Genomic DNA, 14938 nt, shown 5'->3' with positions numbered 1-14938 from the left:
AGCATCCTAATTACAGTAATGCCTTGTGATATTTTGTTGATTCTACAAACTAAAGTATCAGTTCCGTTCTCATGCAAAGAAATTTTTTGAGCTAGCAATCAAAAGGAATAAAAGAAATAAAGAGAAGAAATACCATAGGGTAGTTACTACACCTTTGATGCATTAAACTACTAAATTACTTGCTCCAAATTATACCTCGTTCACAAAATCAGTTTCTTTATGAAGGATGAGTAATTCAAAATTCAAGTGTGAATAACACAAGAAAACGGCAGTAAAGAAAGAGGAAACAAGTTTGAATCATTGTAAACTGAAATAGGTCATCAAGAGTAGAAAAAGAATAAGTGAGAAAACAGCACACAAATGAACACCTATTAAACTGTGGAAAGGACCAGATGATGTGCATTTAGTATTAAATATGAAATAGAAAAAATGGAAATAAATGTACTTACTCAACAGAGCCTTATACAAGGCTATTTACAAAGGATATAATGATGATCCAGGTTGCTTAAGGAGAAGGGAGTCGAATAAAGTTATAAGACTAATGATATGGTGGTTGGAGGAAGTGAGTGTGGTCACCTGTGTTTTGGTTGGGCTGAACCAGGCTGCCCAATGAATTGGATGGGAATACAAGAATACGATTTGACCATTTCCCTTGCCAGTCCTCAAGCTTGCAAGAACCATGAACCTTAACAAGCAGTGAATATTGGAGTGGACATACAATTAGGAAGGGGTAGAATATGTGAATAAAAGGCATTGGAATTCCTTCAAAAAAGATTCCATCAAAAGTGAGAGCTAGAAATTGACATGCCCAAGCGATTGCTTAACCACTGGTGTTATGCTCAGAGGTTAAACAAATCATTTATAACTAAATAGCTAACTATCCTCAGAGGTGGACATAAAATTGATGCTATGTAGGAGAGAGGAGGGCTGCTGTTGGAATGTTTACTTTTGTGGACCTGGAGGAACGAGGATGAATGTACCGGTGGTTTTAGAGTTGCCAGATGGATAAATAATCTTAAGTGTTACCAACTCTCAGGCACGAGAAACAAAAGAGGACATTGACAAAGGGGAGGAACAACTAAATGTAACATGGAAAACTTCAAGGGAGGCATATGAGAATCAAGTTTGTTGGCAGATTTTTTCCATTTTATCATCCTATAAGCCATGTAGTACCATGTAATGTACATTCTGGGCCTTCCCAGCTAAGCAAGTGACATTTGTTGAACATGCCACCATTTATGAACTGTTTCAGAGAGGTGCTAAAAGAGCCTCAGCCTCTCATCTGTTACTCACTCCATTATCTGCAGGAACTTTGAACTTCCAGTGTTAATTCTCATCCCTTAGAGTTGGATAATCTTGTTTAGGGACCCAGGCGATTGTTGGCACTGAGCTGTTTGATGTTGGTGGTCTTGAGTAAGTAGTGGTGGTTGTCGATTCAGAGCCAAGAATCCTGCAGCAGGCCCCCTTGACTACTCCTGTATCCCTTCCTCTACTGTAGTTATAATTTATCAACTTTGCATACTGTGTGAATAAATAGTGGAATTGAGGTAAGTGATAAGTTGAAATATTTATTTCTATTTCTGGATGTTGTGGGAGGTCAGTGAGTTATGGGGTTCTGTATGTAAACATTGTTTTTGTCAGAAAACACTATGATTGTAATATAATAGTGATGAAACTTGATTTTCACTGGGTTGGGGGTGGTTGATTTTTATGTTTTAAAAATGTTTTGTATATATTTTGATAAGGTTACACTTTTACCATTATATTCATAACAAAACATGTCAGGATCTGAAAGAATAGATGGTCAAAAAGAAGGTGAAAAAAAAAAGTATGGGTTCAAATTTGCATGAAAGAAAATAGGTCATGAGTGGAATATGGCATCGTGGGTGTACAGTACTGTTTGAGCATAGTGAAGGGCAATGGTAGAAAATGGATTCATGAATGAAAATCAAGAACAAACAAATCGTGGACAAGGGGGAGGGATATTGGGGAAAAGATAAAGGATTTAAGTAAATCCTTTAAAAATAAAATTAAATCGGGCGTTCTTTGAGGCTTTGAACAATGAATATTTACCCTTTCTCTATCCCATACATTTTATTTAACGGATAGATAGACGTTCGTTACATATATTATGTGACAGAGAAAGGGTAATTATTCATTGTTCAAAACTTCAAATGACACGTGATTTAATTTTATTTTTAATGTCGGAATTCCTTACAAACTAATGGTAATTATAGTAGTAGTAATTGGAGGTTTGAGTCTCTGTAACGGCACCTTTGATTGGTACCTAGTCTTGCAAAATGACGTCCATAATAGAAAGTAATCTCAGTTACAGTACGAATTAAATCGTGAAAAAAGTTATATAATTACTTTTATTAGTTAAGTAAAAAAATTACAACGGAATAATGAATTAAATAAGCTGCGATTAGCGTAATGTACTCTAATAATGTCTGGTAAAGAAGAGTTAGCTGGTCAGACCACCCGGCAGTATGGCGGTAAGCTATAATGTTATAAACCATTGTACTTACGAAGATTTTTTGATAGACAAATTGAGTAATGCAGATCAATTTAAAGGTTATATAACTACCGCAGTGTATAATAGAATATTATAAATAATAATGAGCTACCCTAATGGCTAGTCTTATTAAGCTAAGCACCTGCTAACGTCTCTCATATGCAAAGTTTTTAGTGTAGGCCGGCTGCAGTTTGTTTTTTTTTTTACCATTAATATCACGGCATAGCCCATGAGACATATTTGCGTGTCCCCCATTGAGACAGGCTAATTTGTAATGACTCAGCCAGCCATTCCAAAGGTCAGCATTTTTTCATGAAAAACCTACTAGGCTAAAAATACCAACCTAATTAAACAGGGGTGGCCCGTATTAGTTATGGAGGGGGCTGGTAACTTACAAGTCCTTAACTAGGCATTTGAAGGTTATATATTGAGTGAAAATTTTTGTTTTGATGTGAACAAGAAAAATATAAATTATCAGGGGTGGCAAGTAAAACGGGAGGTGGCTGAGTCAACGAAAAATAAAAAACACACAGTAACCTTTAGGGGAAAAGTAGAACCAAAAGTCAACTTAAAAAAACACTCGAACCTTGGGGGAAATATACTGTATGGTTTGTTTTTTTGTCAAAAACACCAAGAGAAGGTAAATTAGCCAAAAAAAAAAAAAGTGTAGACTAATAAACCCAAATACTACATTTAACCTAACCTAACATAGGACGCAACGTCTCACTTCTCCGAGAACCGACCTTTCTTGGGTCACCCTTACCCGAAGAGTATAACATTGGTATTCCAAGGAATACATTCCAACTGAACCTACCCTATTCTAGAGCTCAGATTCGCACATAATCAAGTGCGGGAAGTTTTACGGACCTCCTTGTTAGAACAGGGCAAAAATGCTAACCTAGGGCACAGTAAAGGAAATACCCGAAATACCTGGTTCTTATTAGTTATTTGGGCAAAAAGGAGCCATTGGGCATAGACAACCACCTTAGAGATGTACAGATCAAATGGGTACAAGTAATTAACCTAACCATTAAATAGTTTTATCATTTACGTGCCCATGATAATTGTTATTTAGTTTTGGCAAGACATTCATTTCAAAAGTTGTCATAAAAGATGTATGCCTGTAATGGGGAGGCATAAATTTATATATTTCTACATGAAGTTAAATGATGTCATTCATAAAAAAGTATGGATGTGAGAATTACACTTACCCTGAGCCTATGAATGGTAGGATTAGGCTTAATTATTTTGAGTGAAATTGCTTCTATGATACAGCTGTGGTAGGCTAACATAATACCCTAACCTAGATGGTGTTGGCAAAACTGTCTTGAATTTTATACACTTTGTAAAGATATCCTAAGATAGTTTAACGTCATGGTATGATACGGTATCTTATAAGGCTTACCGTATTGTGTTGTAAATTTCCAGTTTACAATTGGCACATGATACAGTGAAGTCGTTGTGTTGTACCATATTATTAAGAGTTCGGTAAATACATTCTAAAATGCTTATTGTCAGAAGTGTTCAGTTTAATTTTTTTATATTTTGACATTTTATCACAATTTTCCTTACATACCTATTATTGGTTACTTGTTTACAAATTAATATTTCTTGTGCTACGTTCAGCCACTTTAAAAACATGAGGCTTACATTCCTTATTGTTAAACGGAACATAATAAAAACGAGGATTTTACAGTTCTGAGTTTCCATATATTTCAAGCTTTTAATTCACTCTCAGATGACTCCTATGTAGACTATGTGTGGTTTGTTACCCTAGTACTGTAAATGCATCATTAATACTGTTTATTTGTCATTATGAGTATAAAAGTTGTAAATACAAATGGTTCACTTGTAGAAGGTAGATGCTTTTACATACATTCCTCATGAGAATACTTAATACAGCCATTTTTTTCAGGCTTAATATTTTTGCAAATGTGACGTAGGCACAACACAAACCATCTGTCATGTTTCCACAAAGAAACATTCTGTCAGAATACACAATAGCTGAAGAAAATGTTGCAACATACCGAGATCTGTGCAAGGAGCTTTCCAAAACTACCAGCGTATTCTGTTACAAACCTCCTTCGTCGTATATCTTGAATTCCCAAGAAAACAAACGCAAACACAGTGATGCTGAAACAGGAGCTGGACAGGAGGACAAAAAATCATCCATAGTGAAAAAGAAAGTCATTCGAGGCAAAAATTTACAAAGGAAATCGTCAGAAATCTCTGAACTTGCTGACATCAAGACTTTACAGAAACATTTTATAAGTTCTCTCGCTAACGTTAGTACCCTCGATACCGGGTTATTTAAGAATGTGGAACCTTCCCAGGTGTGTGCCTGTGATTCTTCTGTGATAAGTGAGGATGTGTTAATTCAGGCATGCAAGAAAAGTGAAAAAGTAGATGATAATATAGCGTCTATAATTGGCAGTCTTCTTTTGCTACCAAAGGTACGTTTTTATTAACAATGCCCAGGTTGCGTTTTTAATAGAAAGTATTGTAATTAATTAATAAAAACCTAGTTTATTAAAAATGAAAAAAATATTCCCAATTTAACTAGATTTTTTAACCAAATGCAGTCTTTTATATGCATAATACAGTAAGTTTGGTTAGTACTCCGCTTCACTTAGGAAGTAGTTTCTTGAAGTGGTACTTCTGTTGGTATTGTGTGAGTAAAAAGATTCATTAAGCTGTAGGGTTTTATAAGGTCCCTCATTCAGGGGGTTGGAAGTATCTTCAGCATTTATTTTTTCCAATTTTTTACACTAATTTTAATTGCCAGTGAAATAGGATAGTGTGAAGAGCACACCAATAAAGAACATATTTACACTATCTTTTGTCGTATGAAACGGTGGTTAATTTTATGTATAACAGTTTATATTTTTGCTACAAAATAATCTTTTAAGTGGTGGATGGCACTGTATACAAAAATGTTTTTACCTAACCAGAATTTATTTTTGCAGATGTATCACCTCCCCAGTAAACTTTCTCCATCATCATGCGATGCTCTCTGTGAGTATGTGCGTCACCATCCAAAGATATCTGTGACCAGCTTATTAGTACCTTTCTTGCAAATTTGTCCAGAAACCAAAGAGCAACATATTGATTTATTAATCCAGTTGACAGAAAATTGTTCATCACCACTGTCGTCACAGCTACTCCAGTAAGTTCTTATGTTCTTATACTAATTCACAATACATATTACAAAAATGGGCAAGTAGTACATAAAGTACTGTTTTGCCAATGACGTATTTTTCTATTACAGTAGTTTTGATGGTAACATATGTGAGGGCTGCAGTTGAAATGTGTTACAATGATAATAAGAAGTAATATTATTACTAGACACAAAGGACCTTGTTCTTATAGCTCAAAAACAGGTGGAAAATACTTGGAGAACTTTATAGGTATTGTATTATAAACCAGCAATTTTTGGCAACTACAGTTATTGGAAGGGGCAGGAATGGTGATGGGTTAATATCCTGTAGACAGTTGGTTAGTCATACCAGGCCCAAACACTAGACTGACCTTAGAAACTCAAGGTAAAGCAATACATAGAAGATATGTCAAAAAGGTAGTGATTGTATGTCAAAAGGGTAGGCCTTGAGTAGGTGAGGATGGTGCTTCATATTTTAGGTTAAGCTAACATTCAGATCCAAACAAACGGGATTGCAAATTGAAATTGCGTTCAGTGCGCTCCCTTTTGTTACCCCAAGATCAAATTTTGTTTTGCATGCCTATTATGTACATACAGTAGTGTATGTACAGTGTGTTGTAGGATAAAATAATGTACAGTACTTTATTGATTTTATATCATACTGTACTTAAATAAGCATGAAGAGTGCAGTAACCAACTTGCAAACAATTCAACATAAAAACGACCATCCGGAACGTAATTTGTTTGCAAGTAGGGTGGTGTCTGTATATATAAGTGGGTTAATTCTTTGGCAGGGTTAAGGCAGGGCTAGAAAGGGTGGTGCTACATGGTCAGGTAGGGCGCAGCAACTATGGTTAGGCTAGGATGCTGCATTTTCTTTTCATAGTGATTTTAAGTGATTACGCAGGACCATGTATATTTTTTCCCGCTTCTCGTGTCTTCTAATAATACTTCACCATTGGTGTTGAAGCTGTTATTGTTTTTCTGGTCCCCACTCAAAAACTCTCTCTCTCATAATTGTTAGATGATGTAGTGGTAGGGGAACTTAGAATTTGTTTGCCCCAACAGTAATGGTCAAAAACACAAATCACAAGCAGTCAGAAAAATACTCAGGTCATTTCTCTGCCATTAAATCAATTATTATTTAAGCTTTTAACTTAATTATGCTGCATCAACTTTAACAATATTGCTGGTTTAGTTACATTAAAGGGAGACAAATTGATAGATACTGAACAAAGTTGTCAGAGCTCCCCCCTAAATCTTTAAAATGAAATGTAAATCACTCTCAATTAAGTTAATAATCATCCTTGTGGTCATTACCATATACCCATGAAGGTTGCCAACTTAAATGGTACCCCTTCGCCCTAGTTACCTTACTTCTTCTTCTTTTAACGTGCTTCTATTCTCATTTTTGTATGGGGTAAGCACGATGCCTTCTTTTGAAGGACTTTTTGATTTGGCTTTGGGGTAGACCTGTGGTCTGTCATTTATATTTCATCCTTTTTTCCAGTCTCTTCCTGCTTAACTGTCAAACTGCTTTAATTTGACTGTGCTCCAGTTTACATCTGTCAGCTAAGGATAAAGCCTGCAGGCGAGCCTAACGAGAGTGTACCCTGTAGTGGGTTAGTGCTGTCAGTGCACCTCATGTGGAACACATCAAACATTACTTAATGTTCTTTGCAGTGTCCCTTTGGTCCCTAGCTGCAACACCTTTCATTCCTTTTACTGTACGTCCGTTCATAACCTCTTCCGTCTTACTTTCCACCCTCTCTGGTAACAATTGATTTATAGTGCAACTGCGAGGTTTTCCTCCTGTTACACCTTTCAAAATTTTAATGTCAGTGTTCCTTTCAGTGCTGAATGACTTCATAGGTCCCACCACGTGGCCTTAATTATATACTGTATTCTAACAAGTCTAGTATGTAATGTTTTTCAGGTCTTGTTATACTCTTATGAGAATTACCCAAGGCTGCCCAGTTTCATATTAACTTCCTCTTTCACTTTTCCAGTGCTTTATCCTCAAGAGAAGTCGTGGGCGAAGTTGATCTGGAAATTTTTCAGCACTTGTGCAAGAAAGTCGACCCACAAGCAGACACCAACCATACAGCAGTTCTCGCCTTTCTTGGGAAAGCTGTGAAGAGCCACCATGGATTAGTGAAGTATGGCCAGAGCCTTTTGTACATTGTTAAACACATGGGTAAATTCATCATGGATGAAGATGCCCTGCAGTCTCTGGTAAACAGCCACACTTCAGGCATGAAAAAAGGAATACAGATTCAGCTGAAGAAAATTTTGCAGGATAAGTGATACTGGATTTATGCATCTGAGGTACGTTGCAGTTTGGTAAGGACAAAGCTTACCATCTTCATTTATATATACCTCATTTTTCACAATTTTGTGGACCTCCCTACTGCTTTTTTTACCGCTCCCCTACATTTCCAAACCATTTTGATGTCTGAAGTTTATTTAACTTTTCTCCACACACACACCTGGATACATTTCTCAGCCATTCCAATTGTAATACAATCTCTCTGTACTTTGGCTGTGAATCTTAATTTTTGTAACCAAGTCATTGTTTTAAGTTTTCAGCATTGAACATTGCTTTTATGTTTCAACAGTGTAAGTACTACAAATTGGATAACTTAGAACCCTATACAAAATTTTTATGTGATTTTACTTTCGGGGTTATTAATTCTAATAAATGAGCCCTTAAGTTTGGTCACGAAAGAAAAAAAAAAAAGTTTTAAAAATTTATTTAAAACAACTCTGAGAATAAGCCATTAACTCATACACAATGGTAGACATCCTCGCATCCAAATATATATATATATATTTATAAATATATTACAGGTAACTACAGTAGATGCTAGCTATGGCCAGGAGGGCTTTTCTCCCTCAGCCAGTTCCCGTCCGAATAGTGCAGACTTATCTCTGAAAAGAGGAAAAAGAAAGATATAAAGTACTCTTTTCAGCAACTGGGCATTATCACTAGTTTCTAAGGCCACAAAAAAAAAAAAACATGACAGTTACAAAAATATGACTTCACTATTTTTTGCTTTATTAATTGATAACCCTAACTTTTACTTGTATTATAGTGCCTGGAATTGAACAGTATTGGCCAAGTACAGTTGTCACAAGAAAAGTCTTCTCCAGTGGAAGCGTTCCTCTCGACCAAGAACCCCTCACAAGTCAAGAGTTGCCTATGCAGCTGTGGGGAAGAAGCTAAATGGAAGGGAGTTCGAAGGACACTTCTCGTAAATTAAGACGTCCTTACGATGTACAAACCGCTTGTATAAAATGCTCAATCACTGCTTAGGTGAGGGAGTAACATGCAGCCGTTCACAGTTCTCATCTGTCCACGATCTAGGAGGAAGTTAGTAAGACCCACCATAACATTTCATCCCTACACTTGAATAGGCACTTACTAAGTGAGAGCTACGTACTGACTTCAGGTGGTTTGTGCACTCAAATGTACTGAAGTTCTCACCAGTGGCCAAACAGGGTCTCCACTGCACAGCATTTTCATCTTTCACTTTTCATGAGTCTCATTTCTAACTAATTTTAACTGTCCTATTTTCACTCCTCAATTTAAATCCTACACTACCAATCTTATTCAATTATTTGGGTCTTTACGGAAGTCAAGAAATTCTCTGCATTATCCTCTCACCATACAGCTTCCAGTGGATTTTTGTGTAGTAAACCTTAAGAGACAATGCACCTTCCAAGAAAAAGTTGTAATGGTAAAGGAAAGTGTAAGTTAATGACTCGTCTGTGTGATCCCTCATTCTGCAGACCATGTGCTTAAAGATGATCCCAATGCTCATTTTTTAAAGACCCTACTGCAATGCCATTCCTGAATTTGCATTGTTGCCAAGACACTGTGAATTCCACCGTTTTATGACCCTCAGTAAAGCTAATAACTGTATAATAATGCACAGCACAGAACTTATCTACAAGACTATTTACCCATGAACAGTGGGATGTCACAAATTGTCAAGTCTACTCGTATAAAAATACTATCCTGCCTGTTAAATTGATACTGTGGGCATTTTTCACATATATTCTGTATAATATTTGCCCCATAATAAGATTATTTTTGATACTACACTTGATATTGTACATATTTGTTTTTCCCCTATATGCTACTTGCTGCATAATTATTTCTGATACAAGAATTTCCAACTTCTTTACATAACTGTTTGTAAATTTTGAACTCTGTTTTTTTGCATTCCTTGATGTTGTAGCTATTGGTTAATGAAAGTGGGCACTGATGGAAGGGTAAAAATATGAATATCATGCACCTTTCATTCAATGTATTTTGGTAATCCATCACTGTCTCTGCATGTCCTTGAACTTTATCACTGGTAAAAGCTATCCACATACTGTCCTTGCTTGTAAAAATTGGAGGGGCTAAATATTCCTGTAATTTTTGAACCCAATTCCTAGTCCAAGTCTGTACAGTTGCATGAGTTACGTTAATAAATGTACTAATACTATCATCTTGTTCTTTAACTATTTTCCTCTACTATGTATACACCTACAAACTCAGTAGGGAGTGTTGTAAGACTGGAGAGAGATGACAATACGACTCAAAAGCCTACTTATATGTGATATTCCTATAAGCATTTCTAATTACTATAGTTTACGAAGCAATAATACCCAATTTCCTTAAATTCCCTTGCATCATTATACGAAGGTACACACTTACTGAAGTGCTCTCAGCCCATTTCCTGCCAAAATGGTTACATGACATCACATTTCAACCCTTCCTCTATACCATGGGATTACACAAGAACACATTACAGCACTGGAAACAAGGTTGAAAGTCCCATGAAAAAGAGTGCTATTTTGAACTTTGACCTCGTTTTCCAGAACTTTTTAAATTGGCACGAGAACATTAGGCCGTGCAAGCCCTCACATGCAATAAAAAAAATCAAATTTGTCATTACATTTTAACCAAAATTTGGGTGGTAAGATTAAATAACTTTCCTACTTGGGTAAAGTATAAGGATGTTGCTAAATCTGATCAACCAATGCTTTTTTTTTTTTTTTTTTATCTGATAAACTGATACTTTTTTAAAGTGGAATAAAGATATTCTTTATGAAATCTGAGTTCACCCACACACCCTGAAATGATTTGTTCTTGTTAGCTAACGGGAATCAAGAAAATCAAGTTTGTGGAGATTTTGCTATCATTATACTTAAAGCCAAGTGCAATTGTGCAACTATACCTTTCTACCCGATTTCTCAATGCCTTATGCAATGTGTAGGCAATAAAAAAACAAAGAAACCTCACCTGAACAGAGTCATGCGTTCCGTTTCCAGACGATCAAAATACGAACCAATCATGAAGCCAAAGATGGGGATGGACACATGCTTGATTAAATTTGGAGGAAGTTTGAAGTGTGCGAAGAATGACATCTTACTCCTGAAAAGAAAAGAAGGTATTTAAAAAGGTACTACATATGTATCCAAATGAACCTAATAAAGCAGAGTTGCTATGTATCAGAGTTATTCAATATGATCCTGGTAATTATGTCTTTAAACAGGAATAAGATCTGTAAAATGACCAACTTTCTTCAAAATTAATATAAAATCACTGCTTTCACAACTACATAAAATCTATAGAACGTGAAATGTGAAACATCTATTTTTGTTCTCAAATTACCAAACATTAAAGACTGATCACAGTGGATCAAATTTATTTTACTCTCCAAATCCAAAGCAACTGTCTAACCATTACAGAATTCTCAACAGAGAAAACACACAATAAAAAGGCCTTAAATTCCTGAATACAAAAGAAATCCATTATCTTCAAAAGTTTAGTATCCAACACTCAAACTGTGACTCATACGGACATTTTCTGATTCTGTGCACTTCTAAGCATACAGTATACAGTCCAGTGCTACAAATTGACGCTTGGAGTGTCATCTACTGATTTTGCTAATCTGGTGCTAACACAATGTAGCAGGACTCACAACCAACAAGCACCAAAGATAATTTGTCTAAAAAACATTGGGACATTGCTTCAGTGGGTCCTTTATTCAAAGAATGCACAACTCAACGGCAAAATAAAGAAGTAAAAAATGGGCCGAAGTTTCCTTGGCGAAATAGTTTTCTGTGCAGGGTATAATGCTGTAAGAGCCATGACCCATGAAGCTTTCAGCCATGGCCTGGTGGTGGCCTGTCCTACAGCGTTACCAGATGCACAATTATGGCTAACTTTAACCTTAAATAAAATCAAAACTACTGAGGCTAGAGTGCCGCAATTTGGTATGTTTGGTGATTGGAGGGTGGACGATCAAAATACAGTTTACAGACCTATAGCCTCAGTAGTTTTTAAGATCTGAGGGTGGACAGAAAAAGTGCGGACAAACAGAAAAAGCCATCACAATAGTCTTCTTTTACAGAAAGCTAAAACACAGAAATAAAAATGGTACTAATAATGACAAACGTGCAGCCGTAATGAAAAACTCACTGGACCAAGATATCTTAGGACTGTTGAGTTTGAGACGATGAAACGCTCATGAATGCTTGAGGGTTTAAATGTGACTGTGGTGCAAGTCAAGAAGTGGAATTCTGTGGCTTGAGTTCAGGAATAAGACTAAGTTCTCTAGATAATTTGCCATAACAACAAGAGGCTAAGTAAACATGGTACAGTATGTTGTTGCATGAACAGTTATAAGGCAGCCTTAAGAAGAAGAGTGAATCTTTCAACGTAAGAGTGACTAGGTAAGTTTCCAATGAAAAGGACCAGCGAAGCCATTCGGTGAGAATATAGGAACAACACAACAGTATAAAATGGGAAAGATGCAGATGATGTACTGTACATAATACATCGTAACATTGATTATAGCAGACAAAAAGCTATCGATGCACTTACCAAAGCAGCAATAAGACACAAACTGAATTTATGAGCTAGTGTTTAATAAAATTGTGCCAAATAAAAATGAAAAGACCAAAAGATTTTTGAAGTAATTATAGCAAAAACTATAATGGTATTTTTCCTGTTTGGTAACAGAAAATAAAGGTAGTTGGTAGCAATACTATCATTCAGGGATGAAGGATAGCTCTACATACGCAGGGTCCCCACTGTTGTAAAAGGAGATGGAGAGAACACGTCGTCAGACCTATGTCTTCAAAAGTGTTCTGCTGTGCAGCCTGCATTTGCCAGTACATCGCAACCATGAGCTGTGTTATCCAACAGATAGGAAGGGTTTAAAGGACGGGGAAAGACCTAAAATTCAAGGCATCTTTTAGCCAACGTAAGCCCAACCATACACTTAAGTAAGGGGAAAACTGCAAAACTACTGCGTAACCACTGTACAGCAAAGGAGCGAGCATCCGGGGGAATATGGGTGTTCTCTTGTAGAAAGAGGCTGGATATCTATGTCATTGACTAAAAGATTGCATCGCCAAAATTTTGTTCAAAGGGCACGTGGTAATAAGAGGTGTCAAGGTTGCTTTCTAGTTGACTGAAGCAGTGGAGTAGAGTGACCTGATAGAAGCATCAGATGAGAAACATCAAGAACGGAATTTATGGCGTTCTGTTGGAACCCTTTCAATGGTATCATGATGCAGTGGCTTTTTGCATGTGAACCCTCTGTCTCTACTCAACACGGACTGGGGATTGCGCATGTGCTAACGGAGAGTTAGTTCTGAACAAACCACTTCCTGATCGTCCACACAATCATGCACATACATAATACTCTCACAAGAGGTTCTGGATGAAACATGCACTTCCCTGGGGTCTGCACAAACACACGCACCCAGTTTCACAATACTCGGCAATACAGTGCAGGAACACCTGCTACGCGTGAACCTTCCGTCTGCGTGCGTGTCACCCGGGAATCGTACACGACAAGCAAGAAGATTGAGTTAACTTTACCAGGAGTACCTCGGCATAAGCGCGAGCACGGAAGGAGTCCAAGATAATCTTATATCTTGGAAAGAAATGGGGATTTACTCGTAACCTGGCGTCAATCCTGTCTAAAGAATTTGCAGCCCTGTAGCCTAAGTACAGTAGTTCTTAAGATCCGAGGGCTGACAGAAAAAGCGAGGAAGGACAGACGAAGCGGCGAGGGGTCCGCGGAAAGGGAGTGAGGAGAAAAAAAAGTCATAATTATGAAAAAGATCAGTAAAGCAGAGAGCAACATAAATACACATCTGAAAAACAATAATAGACAGTACAAAATGGTTTAGGTTAGTTTACGTCACCAAACAGCCCAAACAGTTGTGACAAAGTCCGGCGAACCTGGGAAATGGTTTCTGCAAATGACAATAGGCTAAAAAAAAAAAAAAAAAAAAAAAAACCTCTAGGCCTAGGCCACATCAGGAAAAAAAAAAACTTGCACTTGGCTTATGTCAGTAAGCTAGCAGAGGGCGTATTCCTCGAGCTTCTTAAATTACTTAAAAAAAAATCACGTCTACAATCGGTGATAGGCCTAAAAGGTTACGACAAATAGTAGGCCCATCCTACGAAAATTCCACTGCCGGTAACCAGACCCTAATCCTAGTAGGCCTACCATACCCTGGACGAACTTTAAAACGGCAAAATTATCTAATTAATAAACAATTCATCGAGGTTCATAAATGACAGAATAAAAAAATACAAATAAAAAACGTCTACACCCGGTAGGCCCACCCTCTTATAGGCCTATTATAACAGCCGGTTACCTACCCTACACAACCTATAACCCCACAAAACAACCCCCCCCAAAAAAAACCGCAAACAACTAAAACAAGCTAAAAAAAAAAAAAAAAACTTACGTCTAAAACGCCCGAAACCAAAATAAAACCTAAGCCTATGCGGGAAGATCAGCGTTCTTCTTGGCTTTCCACCTCCTCGTGTTGTACAAATCGGCGCCAATGGCCACTGCGGTCATTAGAGGGAAGAATATAGTCACTGTGTTCCTTCTCAGTAAGCCGAAAAGACTCTTTTTGGGCGCCATGGCCCTACGGAAATACGCTTTGATGGTTTTTACTTACGCAACTGGGAGGAAGGACGGTCAATATGGCGACAAAGAAAACGGGTCTTCTTCTTCTTCGTCAGAGAAAATGTTTACGGCGTTCTTCTTCTTCCTACTTTATTCACTTATTTCTTCCTTTTTTTATTTATTTCTTTGTTTATTTCTTCCTTCTTTCGTTTATTTCTTTCTTCGTTCATTTGTGTCTTTCTTTATTTCTTCCTTCATTCATTTAATTTTCTTTATTTATTACTTCATTCATTTATTTTTCTTTATTTCTTCATTCATTCATTTATTTGT

General features: G+C 36.9%; 1 protein-coding gene across 3 annotated transcripts; it reads left to right on the top strand.

Annotated features, from left to right (window-relative positions):
* The first annotated feature begins 134 nt into the window (after nucleotides 1-134).
* Nucleotides 135-10171, top strand: LOC136830651 (uncharacterized). 3 transcript variants are annotated; one of them, XM_067090253.1, is made up of 5 exons: nucleotides 135-1547; nucleotides 4431-4968; nucleotides 5482-5681; nucleotides 7682-8000; nucleotides 8768-10171. In XM_067090253.1, exons 2-4 carry the CDS (start codon nucleotides 4480-4482, stop codon nucleotides 7977-7979), a joined length of 987 nt encoding a protein of 328 aa, XP_066946354.1. In that variant the 5' UTR covers nucleotides 135-1547; nucleotides 4431-4479; the 3' UTR covers nucleotides 7980-8000; nucleotides 8768-10171. The 3 variants fall into 3 exon arrangements, with proteins under 3 accessions (XP_066946354.1, XP_066946352.1, XP_066946353.1); XM_067090251.1 differs by lacking the exon at nucleotides 135-1547 and adding an exon at nucleotides 2147-2495; XM_067090252.1 differs by lacking the exon at nucleotides 135-1547 and adding an exon at nucleotides 2487-2574.
* The last annotated feature ends 4767 nt before the right edge of the window (nucleotides 10172-14938 follow it).

Source organism: Macrobrachium rosenbergii, chromosome 47 (genome assembly GCF_040412425.1).
Source record: "Macrobrachium rosenbergii isolate ZJJX-2024 chromosome 47, ASM4041242v1, whole genome shotgun sequence".
Taxonomy (NCBI): Eukaryota; Metazoa; Arthropoda; class Malacostraca; order Decapoda; family Palaemonidae; genus Macrobrachium; species Macrobrachium rosenbergii.
The sequence above is the reverse complement of the archived record's forward strand: the minus strand, read 5'-3'. Positions and strand labels throughout refer to the sequence as shown.

Excerpts from the sequence above, each read along its gene's own strand:
- LOC136830651 (XM_067090253.1), top strand. The coding sequence starts at position 4,480 with ATGTTTCCACAAAGAAACATTCTGTCAGAATACACAATAGCTGAAGAA. Across the intron at positions 4,969-5,481 it reads GTCTTCTTTTGCTACCAAAG|ATGTATCACCTCCCCAGTAA; the intron begins GTACGTTTTTAT and ends TTATTTTTGCAG. Across the intron at positions 5,682-7,681 it reads CTGTCGTCACAGCTACTCCA|TGCTTTATCCTCAAGAGAAG; the intron begins GTAAGTTCTTAT and ends TCACTTTTCCAG.